Here is a 25768-nt window from a genome sequence, read left to right as displayed (position 1 = left end):
TGAAGCTTTCTCTGTAACTTGTTTTACTGAGAAAAACCTCTTATCAATTTTAAGATTCTCTGCTTCACATTGGCTATACAAACTAGACCATAATTGTGAATCTGTATGGCTATGAACAAACTACTCTATATTACTTTTCTTAGAATAATCATGAATAAAATCCATTTTCTCACCTATGGAATGTCTTTTCCTCTATTGGATTGATCCAACCGTCAATGGATGGTCCTCTGTGTCTTTACTGAAATCCTCAGACCTCCGTCTGGATGGGACACATGTAGCTCTTTATGGTTGGGGACACAAATCTTCACTCCTCTGTAGGCTCTGTCTGATCCTTGTGACGTGAAATAGTGGAATTCCTGCACCTTGAACAACAGGTGTTTAGCAGAGCTCTCCTCCACCTGTGTGCAATCAAAAGGAATCCACCCAAAATAGCACAAAAATCAGATTTGGCTGGGCTCCCCAAAATATTAGAAAAAATAACACTTTCTTACTTTTTTTTTTTTTTTTAAAAGTAAGAGCACAGTGAGGATAGAAAGGAGCACAATATTGAATTGTGTGGATAAAACAAATCTTGTGTAATGTTTATTCAAAAAATGATTACAAAAATGAAGAAAAGTTCATAGCATCCAAAAATAAGTATTAGATTATAAAAGAGAAAACAAGCATTCAGTTGTTCTTGCATATGGTCTTGAAGTTGATGTGGTCCGGGTTGGAGTTTCTTAAAGTATGAGAGATCTCCTGAACAAGAGTTAGGTCGGCTTATATACTATTTTGACCCATAGACTTACATTGGTTTCTATTTTTCCTGTCTCATAACAACATAAGATGATCTGCCGCTATGTTCATAGCCTCTACCATATTAGAAGAACACTAGTAACTTGCGGAATATGCATATTAGTTATTTGTATATTACCTCATTTTGAAATGCTTAAGCATATAGCCTGTGACCTTTATGAACCATTTACTATCTCCAAATAGCCACATATTGACAAAAGCCTGTAGGGATTGTACTCGCTCAGGTGCGGTGGATGACACTCTGGAGGCACATTTCTTTAAAAGTTCACAGGTTTATTGCTCCATAAACCACATAGCAACAGGAACAACAGGTAAACAGTCTTACTTCAGACAGTTGAATCCTCAATGTCCATATTAGAGCTCCGCTCTCTCTCAGACCTGTAGGCATACAAGCTGTGCCATGTCCAGCACGTAGGCTCTCCAGCCTAAATATGGTCTCTGTGTGCTGCTCAGGACGTCTGTCCCCACTTGGAACCGTCCAACACACAGGCCACTCTGCAGTGTCCAGCCAGGACACATGGAAGTCTGTCCACTCTTGCAGACTCCCAAACGCACTCACCACATTGGCTATACACACCTCTTTACATAAGTGTAACCACACCCAGATACCTGTCACATGGCCAGTCAGGTGAGTGTGACATCACCACAGATCCTTCAACACAAAACCATCTTAGGTATTCAAACACGCCTTAGGGTGGGTTTGTAGGTGACTGAACCCACCCATCTCTCCAATCACCTGGAAGCCTTCCCAATGTAAACAAATCCCTCAGCAGTAGATCTGCTTGATCAAAACATACCCAGGCTTCCATCACAGGGCCACCCACCTCTGCGATACATACCGTCTATAACTTGTCCCGCCTTTCTGCGGCCCCCGCGACGTGATGAAGATCTGTGATTTTTACTCGGCTCCTCCTTACTGCACTCCTTTCCCTTTATGCTCGAGTCACAGTCTGAATAGGAATCACCCCCTCTCACTCTGTCATCCTGGAACAGCAATTCCCCATTTAAACACGTGTCAGACCCACACTTTCTTCCAGTCACCCGGAACTCTGGACTATTGACCTTAGGTGTCGCTATCTCCTTTTCACACATCAAACAATCCGGAATCACTACAGCCGCCTGTTGTGGTGGGGCTCCCTTAGGGTCATTCTGGATCCTTTTTGAGCAACCAGACACTCCCCTTTCCTCCCACAAGTCCCAAAACCTTTCAAAGTCCTGGGCTATTACAACAGGGAATGGCAAGTCTGGGACTACAGGTACATCATGGCTGGCAATAAACGTGGGCGTCTCAATGATTACCCTGGACACCGGATAATCCCTAGCGACCCCATGAATGCAGTGGGCTTCCATCTTCCTTCTGGGAATCAGATAGACAGGGAGTGTGGCGCTCACCAGCGTCACCAGGCTCCCGAGTCCAGAAGTACAGTTACACACACTCCATTGACTTCTACAGAACAGCTCTGTGACATCTTGTCAGATAAAAAGTCAGTACAATATTCTGAACATGTGCTGTTCGAACACTGAACCCGGCAACAGTCCAACAGTGCATTCACCGCCACCCCTTTTTTGGACTCCACCCCCTTTTGGGTTACCGCCCCCTTGTGGACCATTTTCTCCTTTAGGGCCACCGCCCCTTTTAGCGACTCCACCCCCTTTTGGGCAACTACCCCCTTTTGAGACCCAGCCCCTTTTTGGCCAACCATAATTATTTGGGGTTACCGCTCCGTTTTGGGACTCCACCCCACTTTTAGGGACACCACCCCACTCTGGGGTACACCCTTTGGACTTCCCACAGTACTCTCAGGCCCCAGTTTGCATAGCACACCAATGTGACTCTGGCCCTTTAAGAGTCTGCACACTCTAAACCAGCAAGGTCTCTTTTTTTTTTTTTTCTTTCGCTGCAACTGCACTTCACAAGGCTCTGCACCGTGGACTTCGTGGGCCCGTCGATCCACAGCAAAACTTCGTAACCCCGCCGAGTTACCGCCAGATGCCTTCAGTCTTCGTGGGCCCGCCGAGCCACAGCAAGTCGATCACAGAAGAAAAAAAAAGAAATAAATGGACTCGCCGGTCCACAGCAAGCACCTGCACACGTGCTTCACAGGAAAAAAAAAAACACAGTCTTTCACTGACCTTGGTCAGTACCACACAGACTACGGTCTGTTACACACCCGGCTTTAACATAGCCCAAAAACAGTTTTTCACTGACCCCGGTCAGTACAATACACGGTTTTCAGACCATCACCCATTGGCAACTTCACGGGTTTCTGGACACCCCTCAGCCTCAGAGATGCCCAGACGCACTGTCTCTGTTTTCTTCCACTCTGACCCCGGTCAGTACACACGGACACCTGTCCGTTACCTGTTGGTGCCTGCCACACAGGTTCCCGGATCCCTCTTCTCCTCAGAGGTATCCTAAAACAGCAGTTCTCACTGATCCCGATCAGTATTTACTCACGGTTGTCAAGATCGTCCACTCCTCTGGCTCAGACCAGCCAGCGCTGCAACATGTGCTGCTTGGATCGTTGCCCGCATTCGAAACACCAATTGTAGGGATTGTACTCGCTCAGGTGCGGCGGATGACACTCTGGAGGCACATTTCTTTAAAAGTTCACAGGTTTATTGCTCCATAAACCACATAGCAACAGGAACAACAGGTAAACAGTCTTACTTCAGACAGTTGAATCCTCAATGTCCATATTAGAGCTCCGCTCTCTCTCAGACCTGTAGGCATACAGGCTGTGCCATGTCCAGCACGTAGGCTCTCCAGCCTAAATATGGTCTCTGTGTGCTGTTCAGGACGTCTGTCCCCACTTGGAACCGTCCAACACACAGGCCACTCTGCAGTGTCCAGCCAGGACACATGGAAGTCTGTCCACTCTTGCAGACTCCCAAACACACTCACCACATGGGCTACACACACCTCTTTACATAAGTGTAACCACACCCAGATACCTGTCACATGGCCAGTCAGGTGAGTGTGACATCACCACAGGTCCTTCAACACAAAACCATCTTAGGTATTCAAACACGCCTCTTAGGGTGGGTTTGTAGGTGACTGAACCCACCCATCTCTCCAATCACCTGGAAGCCTTCCCAATGTAAACAAATCCCTCAGCAGTAGATCTGCTTGAGCAAAACATACCCAGGCTTCCATCACAAGGCCACCCACCTCTGCGATACATACCGTCCATTAATCACATGACCTTTAGCCACGCTACAAGCCCTATAGTTCTGACAGAGAACAGACGTATCGGCCAAAATCCTCAGAATAACTCAGTCCCTCAATATACAGAGTATCTATTTGCTAGTTAGAACCTGCATATGTTAAGTAATCTATATTTTTTTATTATTGAATTACTAATATTTTACAGTGTCTTATCCTCCTTCTGGAGTGTGTCAATGACTGCCTTCTAGACATCTGTCCAGTGAGCAGTCTTCCTCATGATTGTGGAGCCTACTGAAACAGACTAAGGGACCTTTTTTGAACGTTTAGGAAGCCACTGCAGGTGTTTTTACTCTAATTTACTGACATAATGACTTTGGGTTTTCATTGGCTATAGGATATAGTCATCAACAGAAATAAACGCTTGAGATAGATCACTCTGTAATGACTAATATAAGAGTTTAATTTTTTGCATTGAAGAACTGAAATAAATTAACTTTTTGATAATATTCTAATTTAGTTAGAAGCACTTGTATATGACTATGTAAAAACAATTAAGAACTTAAATAAAGCTTCTTCCCTGTGTGAATTCTTTGGTGGATAGAAAGAGATGATTTCTTCACAAAACATTTCTCACATTCTGAACAGGAAAACGGCTTCTCCCCTGTGTGGGTTTTCTGGTGGCTAACAAGATTCGATTTCTGGCTAAAACATTTCCCACATTCTGAACAGGAAAAAGGCTTCTCCCCTGTGTGGGTTTTCTGGTGGCTAACAAGATTCGCTTTGTGGTTAAAACATTTCCCACATTCTGAACATGAAAAAGGCTTCTCCCCTGTGTGGGTTTTCTGGTGGCTAACAAGATTCGCTTTCTGGTTAAAACATTTCCCACATTCTGAACAGGAAAACAGCTTCTCCCCTGTGTGAGATCTATGATGTATGACAAGAAATGATTTAGCTCGAAAATATTTCCCACATTCTGAACAGGAAAAAGGCTTCTCTCCTGTGTGAGTTCTTTGGTGGGTAACAAGCTGCGAATTCCGAATAAAACACTTCCCACATTCTGAACAGGAAAAAGGCTTCTCCCCTGTGTGGGTTTTCTGGTGGCTAACAAAACTCGATTTCTGGTTAAAACATTTCCCACATTCGGGACAGGAAAAAAGCTTCTCTCCTGTGTGAGTTCTTTGGTGGGTAACAAGCTGCGCTTTCCGAATAAAACATTTCCCACATTCTGAACAGGAAAAAGGCTTCTCCCTTGTGTGGGTTTTCTGGTGGCTAACAAGACTTGATTTCTGGTTAAAACATTTCCCACATTCTGAACAGGAAAAAGGCTTCTCCCCAGTGTGGGTTTTCTGGTGGCTAACAAGATTCACTTTCTGGTTAAAACATTTCTCACATTCTGAACATGAAAAAGGCTTCTCCCCTGTGTGGGTTTTCTGGTGGATAACAAGATTCGATTTCTGGTTAAAACATTTCCCACATTCTGAACAGGAAAACGGCTTCTCCCCTGTGTGGGTTTTCTGGTGGCTAACAAGATACGCTTTGTGGTTAAAACATTTCCCACATTCTGAACAGGAAAAAGGCTTCTCTCCTGTGTGAGTTCTTTGGTGCGTAACAAGCTGCGCTTTCCGAATAAAACATTTCCCACATTCTGAACAGGAAAAAGGCTTCTCCCCTGTGTGAATTCTCTGGTGAATGACAAAATCTGATTTCTGGTTAAAACATCTCCCACACTTGGAACAAGAAAATCTATTGTCTGCTTTGTGAAGTTTTTGTTGCTTGAGAAATGACTTTTCTAGGGGAAAACTATTTCCATATTCTGAAAATGAAAATGTCTTCATTGTTTTAGGAGCAGTTGGATTTTTAATGCTTATTTTGTGACTTTGATTTTCCTTAGTAGTCGGTAATGAATCAGAAGACAGGACTTGTTCCAAATGATCAGATGACAGATCTTTGCCGTGAAGGGATGATGGTATATTTGGAGTAATGGCATTCACTTCAATTGTATCCTGTGGGATCTCAAGATTATCTGATTTAAACATTGAAGATGTCAGCTGTCCTGCTGATTTCCTGCTATGGTCATCTGCCAAGAATAAAACCAATTATTATTTTAGAATAAAATATCCTTGAATTCTATATTCTTGAAAATTTCTACTTAAACGGTCTGTAAAAATGGCAAGTTATGCAAAATTATTGAATTATTCACAAAGACAATGACAGTTTACTAGACTGTGCTCAAAACCACATTAAGGCTAGGGTCACATTGCGTTAGCGCAATCCGCTAGCGCTAAACGGATTGCACTAACGCAATGTTTTCTATGGGGCCGCGGTTCGGGGTCGCGGTAACGTCCCCGCTCTCGCAGATCCCCGATCTGCGAGAGCGGGGAACGGACCGCGGGCACGCCGCGGACGCTGCTTGGAATCACCGGCGCATCGCTAGCGCGTGCCGAACATGGCACGCGCTAGTGTAGCGCGTTCCCATTGCCTTCAATTGGCGCGTTAACGGACGCGTTGCACGGCGTTAATTTCGCCGTGCAACGCTGTCCGTTAAACGCGGCCCATAACGCAATGGGAACCCAGCCTAAGCATCCATGCTTTTGGCATTACTATAGTGAGAAGAAACCACTTATTTTACGGCATGTGTATCTCCTGAAGCACAATCTCGGCACTATGTGTTGGGTAATAACTTGGGATATTTGCAATTTTCACTTTCCAACATCTGGAAACTGCAGTGCAGTAAAAATAGTCACTATTTCTATAGATTAATTTATTGAGGGTTATAATTTACAAAATGGAGTCACTTTATAGGGATTTCATCAGATCTGGTTTTCTGCAATTTTGTCATATTAGAGATTCTGCAAATGGTGTGCCCCATCTCCTCTGCGATCTGCTCCTGCAATGTCTGCTTCGGACACCAGACGCGGCTTACTAATTCTGCAGGCGATGCTAGTAACAGAGGTGGGGTTGGAATCAGAAGCTCTTAGCGGTGCAGGCTCTTCCCAGCCACTAAGATTAGGGTGCCTGGTATCTGTAGTACCATCCAGTCGGCAGAATAGGTGTGTGTGTATTCAGCTGCAGTAATCTCTTCCCTGCTTTAGCCAATTGGAAAGCACCAAACATTTTTTATCAGATAAATTTGTATTAACGATAACAAGATTTACAACAGATCACATGTTCAATTCATACTCATTTTATGTTTTACAGTAAATTAACCTCCCCGATGGAGATGATATCAGGAGCAAACAATAATTCATCCATAGTTGACAATATCAAACAGAGTTCCAGTTTACCATAAGTTGTATTCTATAATACTATATACTGGTATAACATTAATCCTATCCAACCACGGCTGCCATAATTTATGGAAGAAATCTAGCTCGTCCCTCCTGGTGTAAATGCTTTTCTCAAGCTCAGTTATGTGGTTCGTTTGAGCAATGAATTCGCGTCTGGACAGAGGCTCCTCTCTAACCCAATATTTTGCAATCAGTTTACTTGCAGCAAACGATAATCTTGCAATTACAATTTTAGTCGTATTGTCAGTTAATATTTCCTCCACATACCCTAATATACATATCAACGGATCCCTAGGGATAACGCACCCATACACCACTCCAATGCAGTTCAACACTACAATCCAATAGGAGGACAATCTGGGACAATGCCAAAGCATATGCAATATGTCCGTCTGAGATTGCCAACACCTTGGACAATCAGAGTTGGACTTCAAAACCACCACACCTTACTACAGCTTGAAGCATATTGCCGGAATCTGCCAGATACAGCCTTGATCTCCCCTCTAGTTCAGTCCTCGTGCTCAGCTCCTGGCTTGTGTATTTGTTTCCTGTTGTGACCCCAGCCTGTTTACTGACTACTCCTATGTCTCCTGAGTTAGTATTTTCTCTGGCCTCTTGGTTCTGACACGGTTATCTGTCTATTCTTCCTCCCATCTTCCTCCACAGAACAGCAGGTAACACTGGGCTTCAAGCCTAGGGGTCTCTGTGTAAGTCCAAATCTGTCATGAACCCCACAGAGATTCCTGACCGCTGCCACCAATATGTCACGGATTCACACCGTGACCGTCACCCCTACGTCACGGATCGGGGTGACTTTAGGCCAACAGACGGCTATCACATGTGCAGGGGGCTTATCTTAGCTATCCCTCCACTGCTACAATGCGATGAACAAAAAAAACACACACAAGGCTATTGACCTCTTAGTTTACTGCAGGGGCTTATTTTAGGTATCCCACTGCTCTTCAATATACCACGAACTGCAGGGATTTATGTGTATCCCGCTTACAGTTCCACTTAAACCTTGCAGCTCTCTGGCGCCCCCCTTTCTGTCAGGTCAGATTAGGTACTGCACCTAGGGTGATTAGTCGCCAGAAAGGCTGCCTGCTATCTACTAGCTATTGGGCACGCTGCAGCGACGTGATAAACTACTCCCGCTCAGGCAGGAACAATAATTATCAACGCCGCAGTCGCTACATTGAAACCCAAAGGCCTGCACACGGTATTGCTGCCACCAGCTTCGATTAAACGGGTCCGAAGCTAACCCAAAACAGTAGCGTAATTCCCTTCAGGAGACAGGGGTACGTTTTAGAACAGGAAGAACGAACTAGTATTAAATATTATACTCCGTAAAGTTTAGGCAGTGTTTATAGAAAAATATTACAAGGATGTTACAAAAGGAGACAATTGCAAATATGTACAAGGTAATTATAAAAAAACAGGGAATAACATGAGAAAGCAACACTTACATGTGTTCAGAGCATTGCAGGCAACCAGGCTAGTGGAGTTCCCATACGTCCCAGTGCATTAGGACTTGCAGTCAGGGCTCTTCAGGTAAAAAACTGACTGCTGGAAGCCTGCCAGAAACTTATAACCTGCAGCCTGTGACATCACAGAAAGGGCTGAGTTAAGATCGCCCTCCTCATTCTTCAGTCTTGGTAACTCTAACACAAGTTACTCTAATGGCTGTATCTCCGCTACAGAACATGTCATAATCATAACAAACAGCATTCATCTCGTATTAACGTGGGCATTCTAATGAGATCAAATATGTCCTATTTGTGATGCATAATTACAGAGAAATCCAAACTTTTTAACCTGATGGAGATAGAAGCTCATGTTTACAGCGGTTGACAGATCCACCGAGGGAGATTCCAAATATGTATTTATTATTCTCCTATCTTAAACCGTTTGCCTAATATCTTACAATAACAGAACAAAGGACCCTCATGGATTCTAGAATCTTCTAATCCAGTTCTAGCTGGCAAAGCTTTCCAATGCAGCTATGCCGGTCGTAAATTCCTCTATTCAATAAAACTCCCCCACATACATTGGCAAGGCAAGGTCTTGCCTGAGTGAAAGGGAAGGGTTTTTTTTTATCCCACATCCTGGGCTGACAAGAGAAACTAAACTTATATGATATTTCATACAATATCGTGACACCTCCCCCTTTTGGTGTGCGCTACGGAGGCAGAACCCCACGGTATGCCTCCATGCGCACCTCAGTAGGTTCACCCTGGGGGGACAGTCCATCTGCATTTCCATGTTCCCTGCCCGTTTTGTGTTCAATGGTGAAGTCAAGCTGCTGAAGGGCAAGGCTCCAGCGTAGCAACCTGCCGTTGGTTCCACACATGGCGTTTAGCCAGCGCAGAGGGTTGTGGTCGGTCACCGCGGTGAAGGTGCGACCGTACAAGTAGGGCTGCAAGCGCTGCAGGGCCCAGACTATGGCCAGGCACTCCTTCTCGATGGTGGAGTTGGCTGTTATGACCTGGTGGTTAAGAGGCCACACTGATATGACCTGGTGGCTAAAACGCAACATGGAGCGAGCTCTGAGAAGGTGGTATCTCTACTGACCGCAGTCCCTAATCCTAACAACAACACTAGAAATAGCCGTGGGATGTTCCTGACTCTCCCTAGACACCTCTCACAGCCTAAGAAATAACTACCCCTAAAGAAGGAAATAGAAAGCTATCTTGCCTCAGTAAAAACCCCCAGAAGGAAAGATAGCCCCCCACAAATATTGACTGTGAATGGAGAGGGAAATGACGTACTCAGAAATGAAATCAGAATTCAGCAAAGGAGGCCAATACTAAACTAGATAGAGAGAAAAGGATACTGTGCGGTCAGTATAAAAACTACAAAATCCACGCAGAGTTTTCAAAAATGAACTCCACACCGACTCACGGTGTGGAGGGGCAAATCTGCTTTCCCAGAGCTTCCAGCTAGCCTGAATAAGACATAGTGACAAGCTGGACAAAAAGAGACATACCATATATACTCGAGTATATGCCGACCCGAGTATAAGCCGACCCCCCTAATTTTGCCACAAAAAACTGGGAAAACTTATTGACTCGAGTATAAGCCTAGGGTGGAAATGCAGCATTTACCGGTGAATTTCAAAAATAAAAATAGATCATTATTTCCCCATAGCTGTGCCATATAGTGCTCTGCACCGTTCATTATTTCCCCATAGCTGTGCCATATAGTGCTCTGCACCGTTCAAATTTCCCCATAGCTGTGCCATATAGTGCTCTGCACCGTTCATATTTCCCCATAGCTGTGCCATATAGTGCTCTGCACCATTCATATTTCCCCATAGCTGTGCCATATAGTGCTCTGCACCGTTCATATTGTCCCATATCTGTGCCCCATATAGTGCTCTGCACCGTTCATATTGCCCCATAGCTCTGCCATATAGTGCTCTGCACCGTTCATGTTGTCCCATAGCTGTGCCATATAGTGCTCTGCACCGTTCATATTGTCCCATATCTGTGCCCCATATAGTGCTCTGCACCATTCATATTGCCCCATAGGTCTGCCATATAGTGCTCTGCACGTTCATATTTCCCCATAGCTGCCATATAGTGCTCTGCACCGTTCATATTTCCCCATAGCTGCCATATAGTGCTCTGCACCGTTCATATTTCCCCATAGCTGTGCCATATAGTGCTCTGCACCGTTCATTATTGTCCCATAGCTGTGCCCCATATAGTGCTCTGCACCGTTCATTATTGTCCCATAGCTGTGCCATATAGTTCTCTGCACCGTTCATATTGTCCCATAGCTGTGCCCCATATAGTGCTCTGCACCGTTCATATTGTCCCATAGCTGTGCCCCATATCGTGCTCTGCACCGTTCATATTGCCCCATAGCTGTGCCATATAGTGCTCTGCACCGTTCATATTGTCCCATAGCTGTGCCCCATATAGTGCTCTGCACCGTTCATATTGCCCCATAGCTCTGCCATATAGTGTTCTGCACCGTTCATATTGTCCCATAGCTGTGCCATATAGTGCTCTGCACCGTTCATATTGTCCCATATCTGTGCCCCATATAGTGCTCTGCACCGTTCATATTGCCCCATAGCTCTGCCATATAGTGCTCTGCACCGTTCATATTGTCCCATATCTGTGCCCCATATAGTGCTCTGCACCATTCATATTGCCCCATAGGTCTGCCATATAGTGCTCTGCACCGTTCATATTTCCCCATAGCTCTGCCATATAGTGCTCTGCACCGTTCATATTGTCCCATAGCTCTGCCATATAGTGCTCTGCACTGTTCATATTGTCCCATATCTGTGCCCCATATAGTGCTCTGCACCGTTCATATTGCCCCATAGCTGACATATAGTGCTCTGCACCATTCATATTTCCCCATAGCTCTGCCATATAGTGCTCTGCACCGTTCATACTGCCCCATAGCTCTGCCATATAGTGCTCTGCACCGTTCATATTGCCCCATAGCTGTGCCCCATATAGTGCTCTGCACCGTTCATACTGCCCTATAGCTGTGCCACATAGTGCTCTGCACTGTTCATTATTGCCCCATAGCTGTGCCATATAGTGCTCTGCACCGTTCATATTGTCCCATAGCTCTGCCATATAGTGCTCTGCACCATTCATATTGCCCTATAGCTCTGCCATATAGTGCTCTGCACCGTTCATATTGCCCCATAGCTGTGCCATATAGTGCTCTGCACCGTTCATATTGCCCCATAGCTGTGCCATATAGTGCTCTGCACCGTTCAAATTTCCCCATAGCTGTGCCATATAGTGCTCTGCACCGTTCATATTTCCCCATAGCTGTGCCATATAGTGCTCTGCACCGTTCATATTTCCCCATAGCTGCCATATAGTGCTCTGCACCGTTCATATTTCCCCATATCTGTGCCCCATATAGTGCTCTGCACCGTTCATTTTGCCCCATAGCTGTGCCACATAGTGCTCTGCACCGTTCATATTTCCCCATATCTGTGCCCCATATAGTGCTCTGCACCGTTCATACTGCCCCATAGCTGTGCCCCATACAGTGCTCTGCTCCGTTCATATTTCCCCATAGATGCTCCACATATATCTGTGCCATTGCTGCTGCTGCTGCAATAAAAAAAAACAAAAAAAAAAAAACAGATACTCACCTCTCTTGCTTGCAGCTCCCAGCGTCCGGTCCCGGCGACTCTCCGCACTGAATGATCAGGCAGAGGGCGCCGCGCACACTATATGCGTCATCGCGCCCTCTGACCTGAACAGTCAGAGCGCAGAGACGCCGGGAAGATGGAGCGACGCCCGGCGGCTGGAACGGGGACAGGTAAATATGACATACTTACCTGGTCCCGACGTCCGGCTCCTTCCCCTTCACAGCTGGTCTTCGGTGCTGCAGCCTCTTCCTCTATCAGCGGTCACCAGCACCGCTGATTAGAGAAATGAATAGGCGGCTCCACCCCTATGGGAGTGGAGTCCATATTCATTTCTCTAATGAGCGGTCCCATGTGACTGCTGAAGAGGGGAAGAGCTGCAGCACAGAAGACCGTGGGACTGCAGGGGGAGCGCCAGGATCGCTGGAAGCAGGTAAGTATGCCTCAGCGCCCAACCCCCTCTCACCCGCCGACCCTGCCACCCACCGTGACTCGAGTATAAGCCGAGAGGGGCACTTTCAGCCCAAAAATTTGGGCTGAAAATCTCGGCTTATACTCGAGTATATACGGTAATTGCAAAGCAATAGAGTCCAAACAAATGGACAAACAAAAACTAGCAAAAACTTATCTTTTGCAGACAAGGACTGGCCATATGAAAATTCCAAGGAGAGAACCAAATCCAACCAAGAACATTGACAGCAGGCATGGACTAAAGCCCAGAGCAGGTTTAAATAGCAAACCCAGGCAAGGCGATTAGTGAAGGCAGCTGCTACAGCTACCTAAAGGAGCAGCAGTTCCACTCGAAACCACGAGAGGGAGCCCAAGGGCAGAACTCACAAAAATACCATTAGCAACCACAGGAGGGAGCTCCAGAACGGAATTTACAACAGTACACCCCCTTGAGGAGGGGTCACCGAACCCTCACCAGAGCTCCCAGGCCGATCAGGACTAGCCAAATGGATAGCACGAACCAAATCGGCAGCATGAACATCGGAGGCAACAACCCAAGAATTATCCTCCTGGCCATAACCTTTCCACTTGACCAGATACTGAAGCTTCCGCCTCGAAAAACGAGAATCCAAAATCTTCTCCACCACATATTCCAATTCCCCCTCAACCAACACCGGAGCAGGAGGATCAACGGAGGGAACCATAGGTACCACATATCTCCGCAACAAGGTTCTATGGAACACATTATGAATGGAAAAGGAAGCTGGAAGGGCCAAACGAAAAGACACTGGATTGATAATTTCAGAAATCTTTTAAGGCACAATAAAGCGAGGCTTGAACTTAGGGGAAGAAACCTTCATAGGAACATGACGAGAAGACAACCAGACCAAATCACCAACACGAAGCCGGGAACCAACACACTGACGAAGGTTAGCAAAACGCTGAGCCTTTTCCTGAGACAACGTCAAATTGTCCACCACATGAGTCCAAATTTGCTGCAACCTGTCCACCACGGAATCCACACCAGGACAGTCAGAAGGCTCAAGCTGCCCTGAAGAAAAACGAGGATGAAAACCAAAGTTACAAAAAAAAGGCGAAACCAAGGTGGCCGAACTAGCCCGATTATTAAGGGCAAACTCGGCCAACGGCAAAAAGGTCACCCAATCATCCTGATCAGCAGACACGAAGCATCTCAAATAGGTTTCCAAGGTCTGATTGGTTCGCTCCGTTTGGCCATTTGTCTGAGGATGGAATGCTGAAGAAAAATACAAATCAATGCCCATTCTAGCACAAAAGGACCGCCAAAACCTAGAAACGAACTGGGAACCTCTGTCAAACACAATATTCTCCGGAATACCATGCAAACGAACCACATGCTGAAAAAATAATGGAACCAAATCAGAGGAGGAAGGCAACTTAGGCAACGGCACCAAATGGACCATCTTAGAAAACCGGTCACAAACCACCCAGATGACAGACATGTTCTGAGAGACAGGAAGATCAGAAATAAAATCCATGGAAATATGCGTCCAGGGCCTCTCAGGAATAGGCAAAGGCAAAAGCAAACCGCTGGCACGGGATCAGCAAGGCTTAGCCCGAGCACAGGTCCCACAGGACTGCACAAACGAACGCACATCCCGCGACAAAGAAGGCCACCAAAAGGACCTAGCCACCAAATCTCTGGTACCGAAAATCCCAGGGTGACCAGCCAACACCGAACAATGAACCTCAGAAATTACCCTACTAGTCCATCTATCAGGAACAAACAATTTCCCCACAGGACAGCGGTCAGGTTTATCAGCCTGAAACTCCTGAAGTACCCGCCGCAAATCAGGGGAGATGGCAGAAAGAATCACCCCCTCCTTGAGGATCCCAGGCGGCTCAAGAACTCCCGGAGAATCAGGCAAAAAACTCCTAGAAAGGGCATCAGGCTTCACATTCTTAGAACCCGGAATATACGAGACCACAAAATCAAAACGTGAGAAAAACAGAGACCACCGAGCCTGTCTAGGATTCAACCGCTTAGCAGACTCGAGGTAAATCAGATTCTTGTGATCAGTCAAGACCACCACGCGATGCTTGGCTCCCTCAAGCCAATGTCGCCACTCCTCAAATGCCCACTTCATAGCCAACAGCTCCCGATTGCCGACATCATAATTACGCTCAGCAGGCGAAAACTTTCTTTTTTTTAATCAAATATTTTTATTAAACAGTAAGAAAAATATAAGTAGATTACATTGCTGTAAACAGTACATACATATGTTCTGCATTTTCAATAAACTTTTTAATCCCAAACCAGCCTCCCTCCCCTCTTCTCCCCCCCACCCCCGGAGACCCAACAAGAACCACTCCGATCCTCCCAAACGTCTATCCTTAACCAAGAACAAGAAGGTGTCATGTCAATACTGCTCCCACGGGGGCAGAGTACCCAAAAAGCTAGAAAACAATCTCCAGATCACGTCGACTCGAGCCAAGGATTCCACAACTTGTTGAAAAGGTCCATCTTGTTTCTTTTAGAATAAATGCTCTTCTCCAATGCCACGATATAGTCCACTTGTGTCATGAAATCTCTTCTCGTTGGTGGCTCTACCCTTATCCAAAACTTAGCGATCAACTTTCGAGCAATAAACAGCAATCTCACAATAACTGTTTTGTACGAGTTATCAGTTACAATCTCCTCTACGTAACCCAATATGCATACCAAAGGATCCCGTGGTATCGAACATTTGTATGTTAGTCCCACTTTATTTAGCACCACGATCCAAAACGAGGACAACCTGGGGCACTGCCACATCATATCTAGGATACCCGCCTCGGACTGCGAGCACCTAGGGCATTCGGAGTTAGGTCTTAGACCAGCTTTATACAACATGTCCGGAGTTCTATAAGCCCTATGAATGACCAACAGCTGTGACAGCCTCCCAGGCTCACTCATCGAGATCCTGGGCACGTATTCCAATATTGAGTCCCACTGATCGCCGTCAATCACCCCCAAGTCTGCCTCCCACTTTGCTCTAGCTCTGATAGGGTGCCCCTCTAAAAAGGAAAATAGAAGGAATTCATATATTCCTGAGATCACCCCCTTCGTGCCTTCCCCTATGAGGATAAAATCTAGCATTAGATCCACCTGGATCTCCATAGGCCCCTTCTTACATTGTGCCCGATATGCATGAGAGATGCGGTTATATTGGTACAGTTCAGAGCTTGGCAGCTGAAATTCCTCCTGTAATGTTTCGAAGTTCTTAATTCTACCTTGGTGCAAGACTTGGCTTATCCGAGAGATTCCCGCTCCCTCCATCTGTCTAAACTCCTGCAAGAGACAATTATTCCATATGGGCGAAAACCTAGTAAGTGCCCTCACACCCCTAATTCCTTTAACTTTGTCCCAAACCTTATGGATGAGCCTAACAGTGCAGAATTTAGTACCCTTCTCTCGGAAATGCCCACCCTCCAAACCCTCAACTAGTACCCTTGACCCAATCAGTTTCCTCAGACTGCAGGGTGTCCGCTCCCAACCCGATTCCACACCCCATCCCCTAAAATGCTGACATTGTGAAGCCAAAAAGTATAACCATGGGTTGGGCAGTGCCACTCCCCCCTCCGTCTTTGGTCTTTGTAGAATTTCCTGTTTAAATCTAGGACTTTTCCCGCCCCAAATCAGCTCGCCAAACAGAGATCTAATCCTCCAAAATCTATTCTGCGATATCCATATAGGGGAGTTGTGCAGCACGTAGAGAAGTTGCGGCATCACAATCATCTTTATTAGATTTATTCTACCAATGACCGATAAGTGTAACTTTTTCCACGCCTGAACCTTAATACGTATCTTCCGCAATAGTGGCGCCAAATTTAGTTCCTCAAAACTCGTCAGAGGTAACGCGATCTGAATCCCCAGATATTTAAATTTATCCACCAACCTCAACTTTGCATGAGATTCCCTCATAACACTATTCTCATAATCCCCATCTACTAACATCATATTGGACTTTTCCCAATTGATTCTCAGGCCAGAGTAGCTCCCAAATTCTTCAATAATGGCCTCCGCCCGTCAGGGACTCCCCCGAATCTTCCAAGAAGAGCAATATATCATCTGCGTATAACGCTAGACTGGGTGAATTTTCCAACCCACCCTCCTCAAACCATCCTGACCTGACAACTTTAGAGAGACCCGAACAGGGCTATGGTCTGATAAAATCCTGGGATTATATTCCACCCCGTTTAACAGTTCGTTCATCCTATCGTTACCCAAGGCAACATCAATTCTTGACATCGAGCCATATGTAGTCGAGTAACAGGAATAGGAATATGTATTGGCATTGCGAACCCTCCATAAATCAATCCAACCAATTTCTCTGAGATAGTTACCAAAGGGAGTGTCATTACCGTCCCTGCGCTGTGATGCGTGGTTACTCTTGTCCCAATGGTCATTTGCTATATTGTTTACATCACCCACCACCAGAATGGGGATCCCATCCCAACCTCTTATAGCCTCCAATATGTCCTGGATCTTCCTTCCAGAGTATGGCGGAGGTATATACAATGATACTATGCACATTAAACGGTTAAAGATTTTACACACTAGCAAAACGTATTGACCATCCGTATCAATTTTAACCTCAACTTCCTCAAATGGGGTATTAGTGTGAATTAAGACTGACACTCCCCTTGCATAACTAGAGAACGTAGAATGATACGCCTTGCGCACCCACCGTTTCTGTAACATATCAACTTTTTCCTCCACTAGGTGGGTTTCTTGCAGGCAGATCACCGAGGGCCTCTGTTTCAGTAGATACTGAAATATTGCCGCGCGCTTAGTGGCGTCCGCTAACCCCCTAACATTCCAGCTTATAATATTAACGTCCCCTCCCATTTTCTAGAGAAAAAACAATGAGTTAGAGCAGTCTCCTTCATGTCTCCCCCGGCACCGCCCCACCCCCTCCCATCACCCTTCCCCAACTTCCCCATCTAAAACTCAATAGAATTCAACTAGTACAAACTTTCTTTCTCTGTATGAGAACTGAGAGCTCTTGATACAACCTAGAACTGAGCCCCTTGCAGTCCATCTCTCCCCCTCCCACCGCTAACAACATGAAATATTCTTTGCGCCGCCGAGCACACTATTTCAAACTTTTGGGTGCATTCTGTCTAAAGAAACAAAACAAGTTCAAAAATCACCATCAGGGGGTATAAACAAATGAGTGACGAAGTCTCAGCGTCAGTCTCATTGGCTCCGATCCACGCCAATTTTCTTAGTATTGGTATCTAGCCAGTGCATAGCCTCCTCCGGGTTCTGGAAAAAATGAACACGGTCCAGCGCCACCACCCTGAGCTTAGCCGGGTATAACATCGAATATTTTAGGTCCAGGTCTCGGAGCCGCCTCTTGACCTCGCCGAACCTCATTCTCAGTTTCTGCACCGATGCCGAGTAGTCCGGATAAATGGAGATCCGATTTCTGTCTATGCTCAGTCCGTCACTGATCCTGGCCTTCCTTAGTAGGGTTTCCCGATCCCGATAGTCCAAAATTTTTGCCAGCAGAGCTCGAGGGGGGAATCCAGGCGGCAGGGGCCGGGTGGGGACTCTATGGGCCCTTTCCACGGAAAAGTGGTTGGTAAGGTCTGCTCCTCCCACCGAGTTTTTGAGCCATGCCTCAATGTATTCCGTAGGATTATTCCCCTCCACCTTCTCCGGCACCCCAATTATTCTTAGATTGTTCCTACGGGAACGGTTTTCCAGGTCATCTGTTTTAAATTCCAGTTCTGCAATGCGCTGAATGTATCTCTTTTCTCTTTTCAACAGTTCATTTGTCTGATCTTCCACACTGCCCACGCGCTCCTCCACCACCTCCCCTCTTTTCTCCACTTTACGCATAGCAGAATTAAGGGACTTCATTTCAACTGTTAAATCGTCCACCCTTAGGTTCAGCGCAGCCAGGGCAGATTTGCAGTGTATAACGACTGAGAAAATGTCCTGCAGTGTAGGTTCCCCCACGTTTGATTTCTGCGCACCCTCAGAGTCCTTAGCCTGCACTGGACTGGCGGTGGGTGACATGTTAGTTGTCTCGTGCATCTCCTGCCTCTTCCCTGGAGAAAGCTGCTCCTCCACCACACTGAGGGTGTCATCCCCTCCTCTCTTCTGCCTCTGCGGGACTTCCTCCTCATCTGGCCCTTCAGGGCCCAGCAGCAGGGCACCCCCCTCATCCGTCCGGGCAAACCGCTCCAGCCGGGCGATTACCTCAAGCCTCCGGCGGTATGCGGTGCCGGCTCTGGCCGCCTCCTCCTCTGCCACGGCGCCATCTTGGAATTTCGCGCCAGCCGCGGGCGCTGACTGTCTTCTGCGCGGCATCGCCGCTCTTCTCCTCTCACTGCCTCCGGCACTCTCCTCCGTGCCCAGGGGTCCTGCGGAGCAACTCCGCCCGGTTTTCGGCGCTCGGCGGCGCCTTCAAGGGTGAGGATTTAGGAGCGGTGCGGGGAGAGAGATCCGTCGCACGTCCGCTCACATCGCTCGCTAGGCCACGCCCCGCGAAAACTTTCTTTAGAAGAAAGCACACGGTTTCATCAAAGAGCCATCAGAATTTCTCTGAGACAAAACAGCCCCTGCCCCAATCTCAGAAGCATCAACCTCAACCTGAAAAGGGAGAGAAACATCTGGCTGACGCAACACAGGGGCAGAAGTAAAAGACGTTTAAGCTCCTGAAAGGTCTCAACAGCCGCAGAGGACCAATTCACCACATCAGCGCCCTTCCTCGTCAAATCGGTCAGAGGCTTCACCACACTAGAAAAATTAGCAATAAAGCAGCGATAAAAATTGGCAAAGCCCAAAAATTTCTGAAGGCTCTTTACAGATGTAGGTTGAGTCCAATCATGAATGGCCTGGACTTTAACAGGGTCCATTTCAATAGCCGAGGGGGAAAAAATGAAACCCAAAAAAGAAACCTTCTGAACTCCAAAGAGGCACTTAGACCCCTTCACAAACAACGCATTAGCACAAAGGACCTGAAATACCATCCTAACCTGCTTTACATGAGACTCCCAATCATCGGAGAAAACCAAAATATCATCCAAATAAACAATCATGAATTTATCCAGATAATTCCGGAAGGTATCATGCATAAAGGACTGAAATACCGATGGAGCATTAGAGAGCCCGAATGGCATCACAAGATATTCAAAATGGCCTTCGGGCGTATTAAATGCTGTTTTCCATTCATCACCTTGTTTAATACGCACGAGATTATACGCCCCTCGAAGGTCGATTTTAGTAAACCAACTGGCACCCTTAATCCGAGCAAACAAATCAGAAAGTAAAGGTAAAGGGTACTGGAATTTGACAGTGATCTTATTGAGAAGGCGATAATCTATACAGGGTCTCAAGGAGCCATCCTTCTTGGCAACAAAAAAAAATCCCGCTCCCAACGGTGACGAAGACGGGCAAATATGCCCCTTCTCCAAGGACTCCTTTACATAACTCCGCATAGCGGCATGCTCTGGCACAGACAAATTGAAAAGTCGGCCCTTAGGGAACTTACAGCCAGGAATCAAATTAATGGCACAATCGCAGTCCCTATGAGGAGGCAGAGAACTGGACTTGGGCTCATCAAATACATCCTGGAAATCCGACAAAAACTCAGGAACTTCAGAAGAAGGGGACGAGGAAATGGACATCAAAGAAATATCACTATGTATCCCCTGACAACCCCAACCAGTTACAGACATAGATCTCCAATCCAGCACTGGGTTATGTACCTGTAACCATGGAAAACGCAGCACAACAACATCATGCAAATTATGCAACACCAAAAAGCGAATATTTTCCTGATGTGCTGGAGCCATGTACATGGTTAACTGAGTCCAATACTGAGGTTTATTCTTGGCCAATGGCGTAGCATCAATCCCCCTCAAGGGAATAGGACTCTGCAAAGGCTCCAAGGAAAAACCACAGCGCTTGGCAAATCCTAAGTCCATTAAGTTCAGGGCAGCGCCAGAATCCACAAATGCCATAACAGAGAAGGGTAACAGACAAGAGAAATTTAGGCTGTACAGTACTAATGGTAACAGACCCAGGAACCCTCCTAGTACGCTTAGGGCAATCAGAAATTGCATAAGCAGAATCACCACAGTAAAAACACAGGCCATTCTGACGTCTGAATTTCTGTCTTTCTGCTCTAGTCAAAATCCTATCACATTGCATAGAGTCAGGACTTTGCTCAGAGGATACTGCCATATGGTGCACCACCTTGCCCTCACGCAAGCGCCGATCAATCTGAATGGCTAGAGACATAGATTCGCTCAAACCGGTAGGCGTAGGAAAGCCCACCATAACATCTTTAAGGGTTTCAGAAAGACCTTTTCTGAAAATAGCAGCCAGAGCCTCTTCATTCCACAGACCATTTTCTAAATTTCTGGCAGTATAACTCTGCCGCTTCTTGACCCTGACACAGGGCCAACAGTGTTTTCTCAGCATGCTTTACTGAGTTAGGTTTGTCATACAACAATCCGAGCGCTTGAAAAAATGCATCCACACTCAACAAAGCCGGATCCCCTGTTTCAAGAGCAAAAGCCCAGTCTTGAGGATCACCACGCAGTAAGGATATAATGATTTTTACCTGCTGAATAGGATCACCAGAAGAACGAGGTTTCAAAGCAAAAAACAATTTGCAGCTATTTTTAAAGTTCAAAAACTTGGATCTGTCCCCAAAAAACAAATCAGGAGTAGGAATTCTAGGCTCTAAAGCTGGAGTCTGGACAATATAATCTTGGATACTCTGGACTCTTGCAGCAAGTTGATCCACACGGGAAAACAAACTCTGAACCTCCATACCAGAGCATATATCCAGCACCACCCAGATATCAAGAGGGAAAAAAAAGACAGAACAGAGCACAGAAAAAAAAATGGTTCAGAACTTTATTTTCCTTCTCTTGAGATGCATTTAATTCATTTCTGGCCTGCTGTACTGTTATGACCTGGTGGTTAAGAGGCCACACTGATATGACCTGGTGGCTAAAACGCAACATGGAGCGAGCTCTGAGAAGGTGGTATCTCTACTGACCGCAGTCCCTAATCCTAACAACAACACTAGAAATAGCCGTGGGATGTTCCTGACTCTCCCTAGACACCTATTCACAGCCTAAGAAATAACTACCCCTAAAGAAGGAAATAGAAAGCTATCTTGCCTCAGAGAAAACCCCCAAAAGGAAAGATAGCCCCCCACAAATATTGACTGTGAATGGAGAGGGAAATGACGTACTCAGAAATGAAATCAGAATTCAGCAAAGGAGGCCAATACTAAACTAGATACACACAGAGAAAAGGATACTGTGCGGTCAGTATAAAAACTACAAAATCCACGCAGAGTTTACAAAAATGAACTCCACACCGACTCACGGTGTGGAGGGGCAAATCTGCTTTCCCAGAGCTTCCAGCTAGCCTGAATAAGACATAGTGACAAGCTGGACAAAAAGAGACATAATTGCAAAGCAATAGAGTCCAAACAAATGGACAAACAAAAACTAGCAAAAACTTATCTTTTGCAGACAAGGACTGGCCATATGAAAATTCCAAGGAGAGAACCAAATCCAACCAAGAACATTGACAGCAGGCATGGACTAACGCCCAGAGCAGGTTTAAATAGCAATCCCAGGCAAGGCGATTAGTGAAGGCAGCTGCTACAGCTACCTAAAGGAGCAGCAGTTCCACTCGAAACCACGAGAGGGAGCCCAAGGGCAGAACTCACAAAAATACCATTAGCAACCACAGGAGGGAGCTCCAGAACGGAATTCACAACAGTTGACTACTTCCCTCGGCAAAAGTTTCCGGCTCAGGTACAACACGGGGTGCTCTTGGTCCTCCCAGTCAACCTGGCTGAGCACAACAGCAAGGCCAAAGGCTGGCGTCAGTCTGTACCAAGGAAGGTCGACTGCTTTCAACACAGGAGCGTTGCACAGTGCGGTTTTCAACGCCTGGAAGGCCCCCTCACAGCCATCTGTCCAGTTGACGATGTGGGGTAGCTTCTTCCTGGTGAGGTCTGTCAAAGGTTTTGCCAGGCTACTATAGTGTTGTACGAAGCACATATAGTACCCTGCAGTGCCCAGGAAAGACATCACCTGTTTCTTGGTCGCAGGAGTGGGCAAGTTCACGATCGCACCCACTTTCTCAGGCTCTGGGTTTAGGGTGCCTCCGCCTACCCGGTGACCCAGGTAGTGGACCTCCCTCATGCCCATCTGGCGCTTTCCGGGCTTGATAGTCAGTCCTGCTTGGTGAATTCGCCTGAGCACCTCCTCGAGATGCTGCAGGTGTTCCTTCCAGGAGGGACTGAAAATGGCAATGTCATCCAAGTACGCCACTGCGTACTTCTCCAGTCCCTGAAGCAGGAGGTTGACCATCCGCTGGAAAGTGGCAGGGGCATTCTTCATGCCGAAGGGCATGATCGTGGACTCGTACAGTCCAAAGGGTGTGATAACGGTCAGACTTCTCCTGAGCCTTGGGGCTCAGGGGAATCTGCTAGTATCCTCGACTCATATCCATTATTGTCAGGTATTTTGCGCCAGCTAACTTCTCAAGCAGCTCCTCGATGCGCGGCATTGGGTGCGCATCAGAGGCTGTAATGGCGTTGAGCCCCCTGTAGTCCACGCAGAAACGGGTGGTCCAGTCCTTCTTTGGCACGAGAACTACAGGTGAGGCCCACGTGCTCTTTGACCGTCGAATCACTCCCAGCTGTGACATCTCATCGATCTCCTGGCACATAATCTGCTGCACCTGGTCAGAGATTCGATAGGGTGTTCGTCGTAGTGGGGCGTGATTCCCGGTGTCCACCTCGTGGACTGCTAACTCAGTCATCCCAGGTCGGTTGGAGAACACGACCCGGAAGGGTTCCAGTGTGGTTTGCAACTGCAACCGATGTGGTTCAGTTAGCAAGGCGCTTACCTCCACGTCCTCAATGGACCCACGGGCCTTGGCTTGGGCCAGCATGTCCAGGAGGGTGTCTTCCTCCCCGTCTTCGGGTAAGCTGCAGACCGGTAGGATGAAAGGTTCACATTCGTGATGAGCCTTCATCATGTTGACGTGAAAGGCCTTTTGCCTACCCTGAGCATGGTCAAGCGTGACCACGTAGGTGACCGGGTTGAGCTGTTGGTGTACGACGTACGGGCCCTCCCAGGCTGCCTGAAGCTTATCCGTTGGTACGGGGACCAGCACCCACACTTTTTGACACACGTGGTAGGTCCGCTCCTGGGTGATCTGGTCGTACCAGTGCTTCTGATCAGCCTGAGCCTGCGTCATGTTGTCATGTACCAACTGCGTCAAGGTCTGCATCTTGTCACGGAAGCGCATGACATACTCCACTATGGACACTTCAGAAGGGTTCGGCTCCTCTTCCCAGGATTCTCTTACCAACCCAAGGGGTCCCCGGACTCGCCTGCCGTACAGGAGCTCGAAGGGGGAGAACCCCGTCGAGGCCTGCGGAACCTCTCGGTAAGCGAATAGAAGGTGTTGGAGGTACCGCTCCCAGTCATGCCCTTGTGTCTCAACCAGCATGCGTAGCATCTGTTTGAGGGTACCATTGAAGCGTTCACACAAGCCATTGGTCTGTGGGTGATACGCACTCGATACCAGGTGCTTCACCTGCATTCTCTTACAGAGAGCCTCCATTAGGCGAGACATGAATTGGGTCCCTTGATCAGTGAGCATCTCCCTGGGAAATTCTACACGAGCAAAGATAGCCAACATTGCATCCGCCACCTTATCTGCCCTAGTTGACGACAGAGCTACTGCCTCTGGGTACCAGGTAGCGTAGTCTACCACAGTAAGGATGTATCGCTTTCCAGAGCTGCTGGGGACGGCCAGCGGGCCCACAATGTCCACCGCGATCCTCTGGAAAGGCTCCTCTATCACTGGCAAAGGGATCAGGGGAGCCTTAAGAGCAGGCCTTGCCTTCCCCACTCTTTAACAGGTGACACAGGAGCGGCAGTAGTTTGACACATCTGTCCCCATCTTAGGCCAATAGAAGTCTCGAGACAGCCGGGCCTTTGTTTTGCTGATCCCCAAGTGTCCAGCTAGCGGGATCTCATGGGCAATCCGTAACAACTCACCACAACTCACCCCAGAATTGCTTCGGGACGACCAGCTGTCTTTCCCTCAACCACTCCTTTTGCGATTTTCCGGGTACTGTCTACCGGTACAACCTTCCTTGTTCCCAGAACACCTTCTCCTTATCAGTCTCGGAGGTGCGCGTCTCGGCGAGTTGTCTCAAACGCTCTAGGCTCGCATCAGTATGCAGAGCGGCCTGAAACTCCTGGCTAGGGGAAGCCAGAAGCGATGTCAGGGTCCCTTCCCCACGGGAACCCTCTGGGACCTGTTCTGGGTCCACGTCTGGTTCAGTCACACTGATGACTGAGGAGGGTCCGGAAGGCAGACAGTTATCTGCGTTCCAGGCACTCTGACGGCGGGTGACAGCAGCTACGTAGGCTGTCTCCCCGGGGATTTCTACAGACCCATCAGCCGACACTGCTATGGGCTCTACCTCCCCATCCACCCCCATTACCTCAGGAGCATTGCTACTTATGGGCCAGTTACCTTCCACAGTGGCACTGGTCAATTGCATGGCATCACCTTCCTCACGGTTCCCATGTATCTCCCCATTTCCTGTAGCACCGACACTTGCCCCTGCTAGGGGTTCCTCAGCCGTCTCACTCCGCAGAGCGACGTGGCTGAGCACTCCTGTACCTATGGACACATTAACCTTCACAGAAAAATCATTATCAGGTTCAGTTGGCACAGGTACAACATTTTCACCATCAATCTTAGGCAAAAAAAAATGGTTATCACAGGCATCATTACTGGATAAAGCATGGTCAGGTAACACATGCGATTTCCCATCATCATCATCATCAGGGTTAACGTTACCCTTATTAGCAGATCGGGGAGGGGTGTCAGGGATGTAG

General features: G+C 47.2%; 1 protein-coding gene across 1 annotated transcript in view; it reads right to left on the bottom strand.

Annotated features, from left to right (window-relative positions):
• LOC138664029 (zinc finger protein 182-like) overlaps window positions 1–25768 on the bottom strand; it is an 82192-nt gene that overhangs the window by 17181 nt on the left and 39243 nt on the right. Inside the window, exon 7 of the mRNA XM_069750436.1 lies at window positions 174–6041. Coding sequence (XP_069606537.1) covers window positions 4516–6041 — 1526 coding nt within the window. The 3' untranslated portion in view covers window positions 174–4515. The remainder of the gene's footprint in view (window positions 1–173; window positions 6042–25768) is intronic.

The sequence above is a fragment of the Ranitomeya imitator genome, chromosome 2 (assembly GCF_032444005.1).
Source record: "Ranitomeya imitator isolate aRanImi1 chromosome 2, aRanImi1.pri, whole genome shotgun sequence".
NCBI classification, from domain to species: domain Eukaryota; kingdom Metazoa; phylum Chordata; class Amphibia; order Anura; family Dendrobatidae; genus Ranitomeya; species Ranitomeya imitator.
Note: the sequence above shows the minus strand (reverse complement) of the source record. Positions and strands in the feature narration are given on the sequence as shown.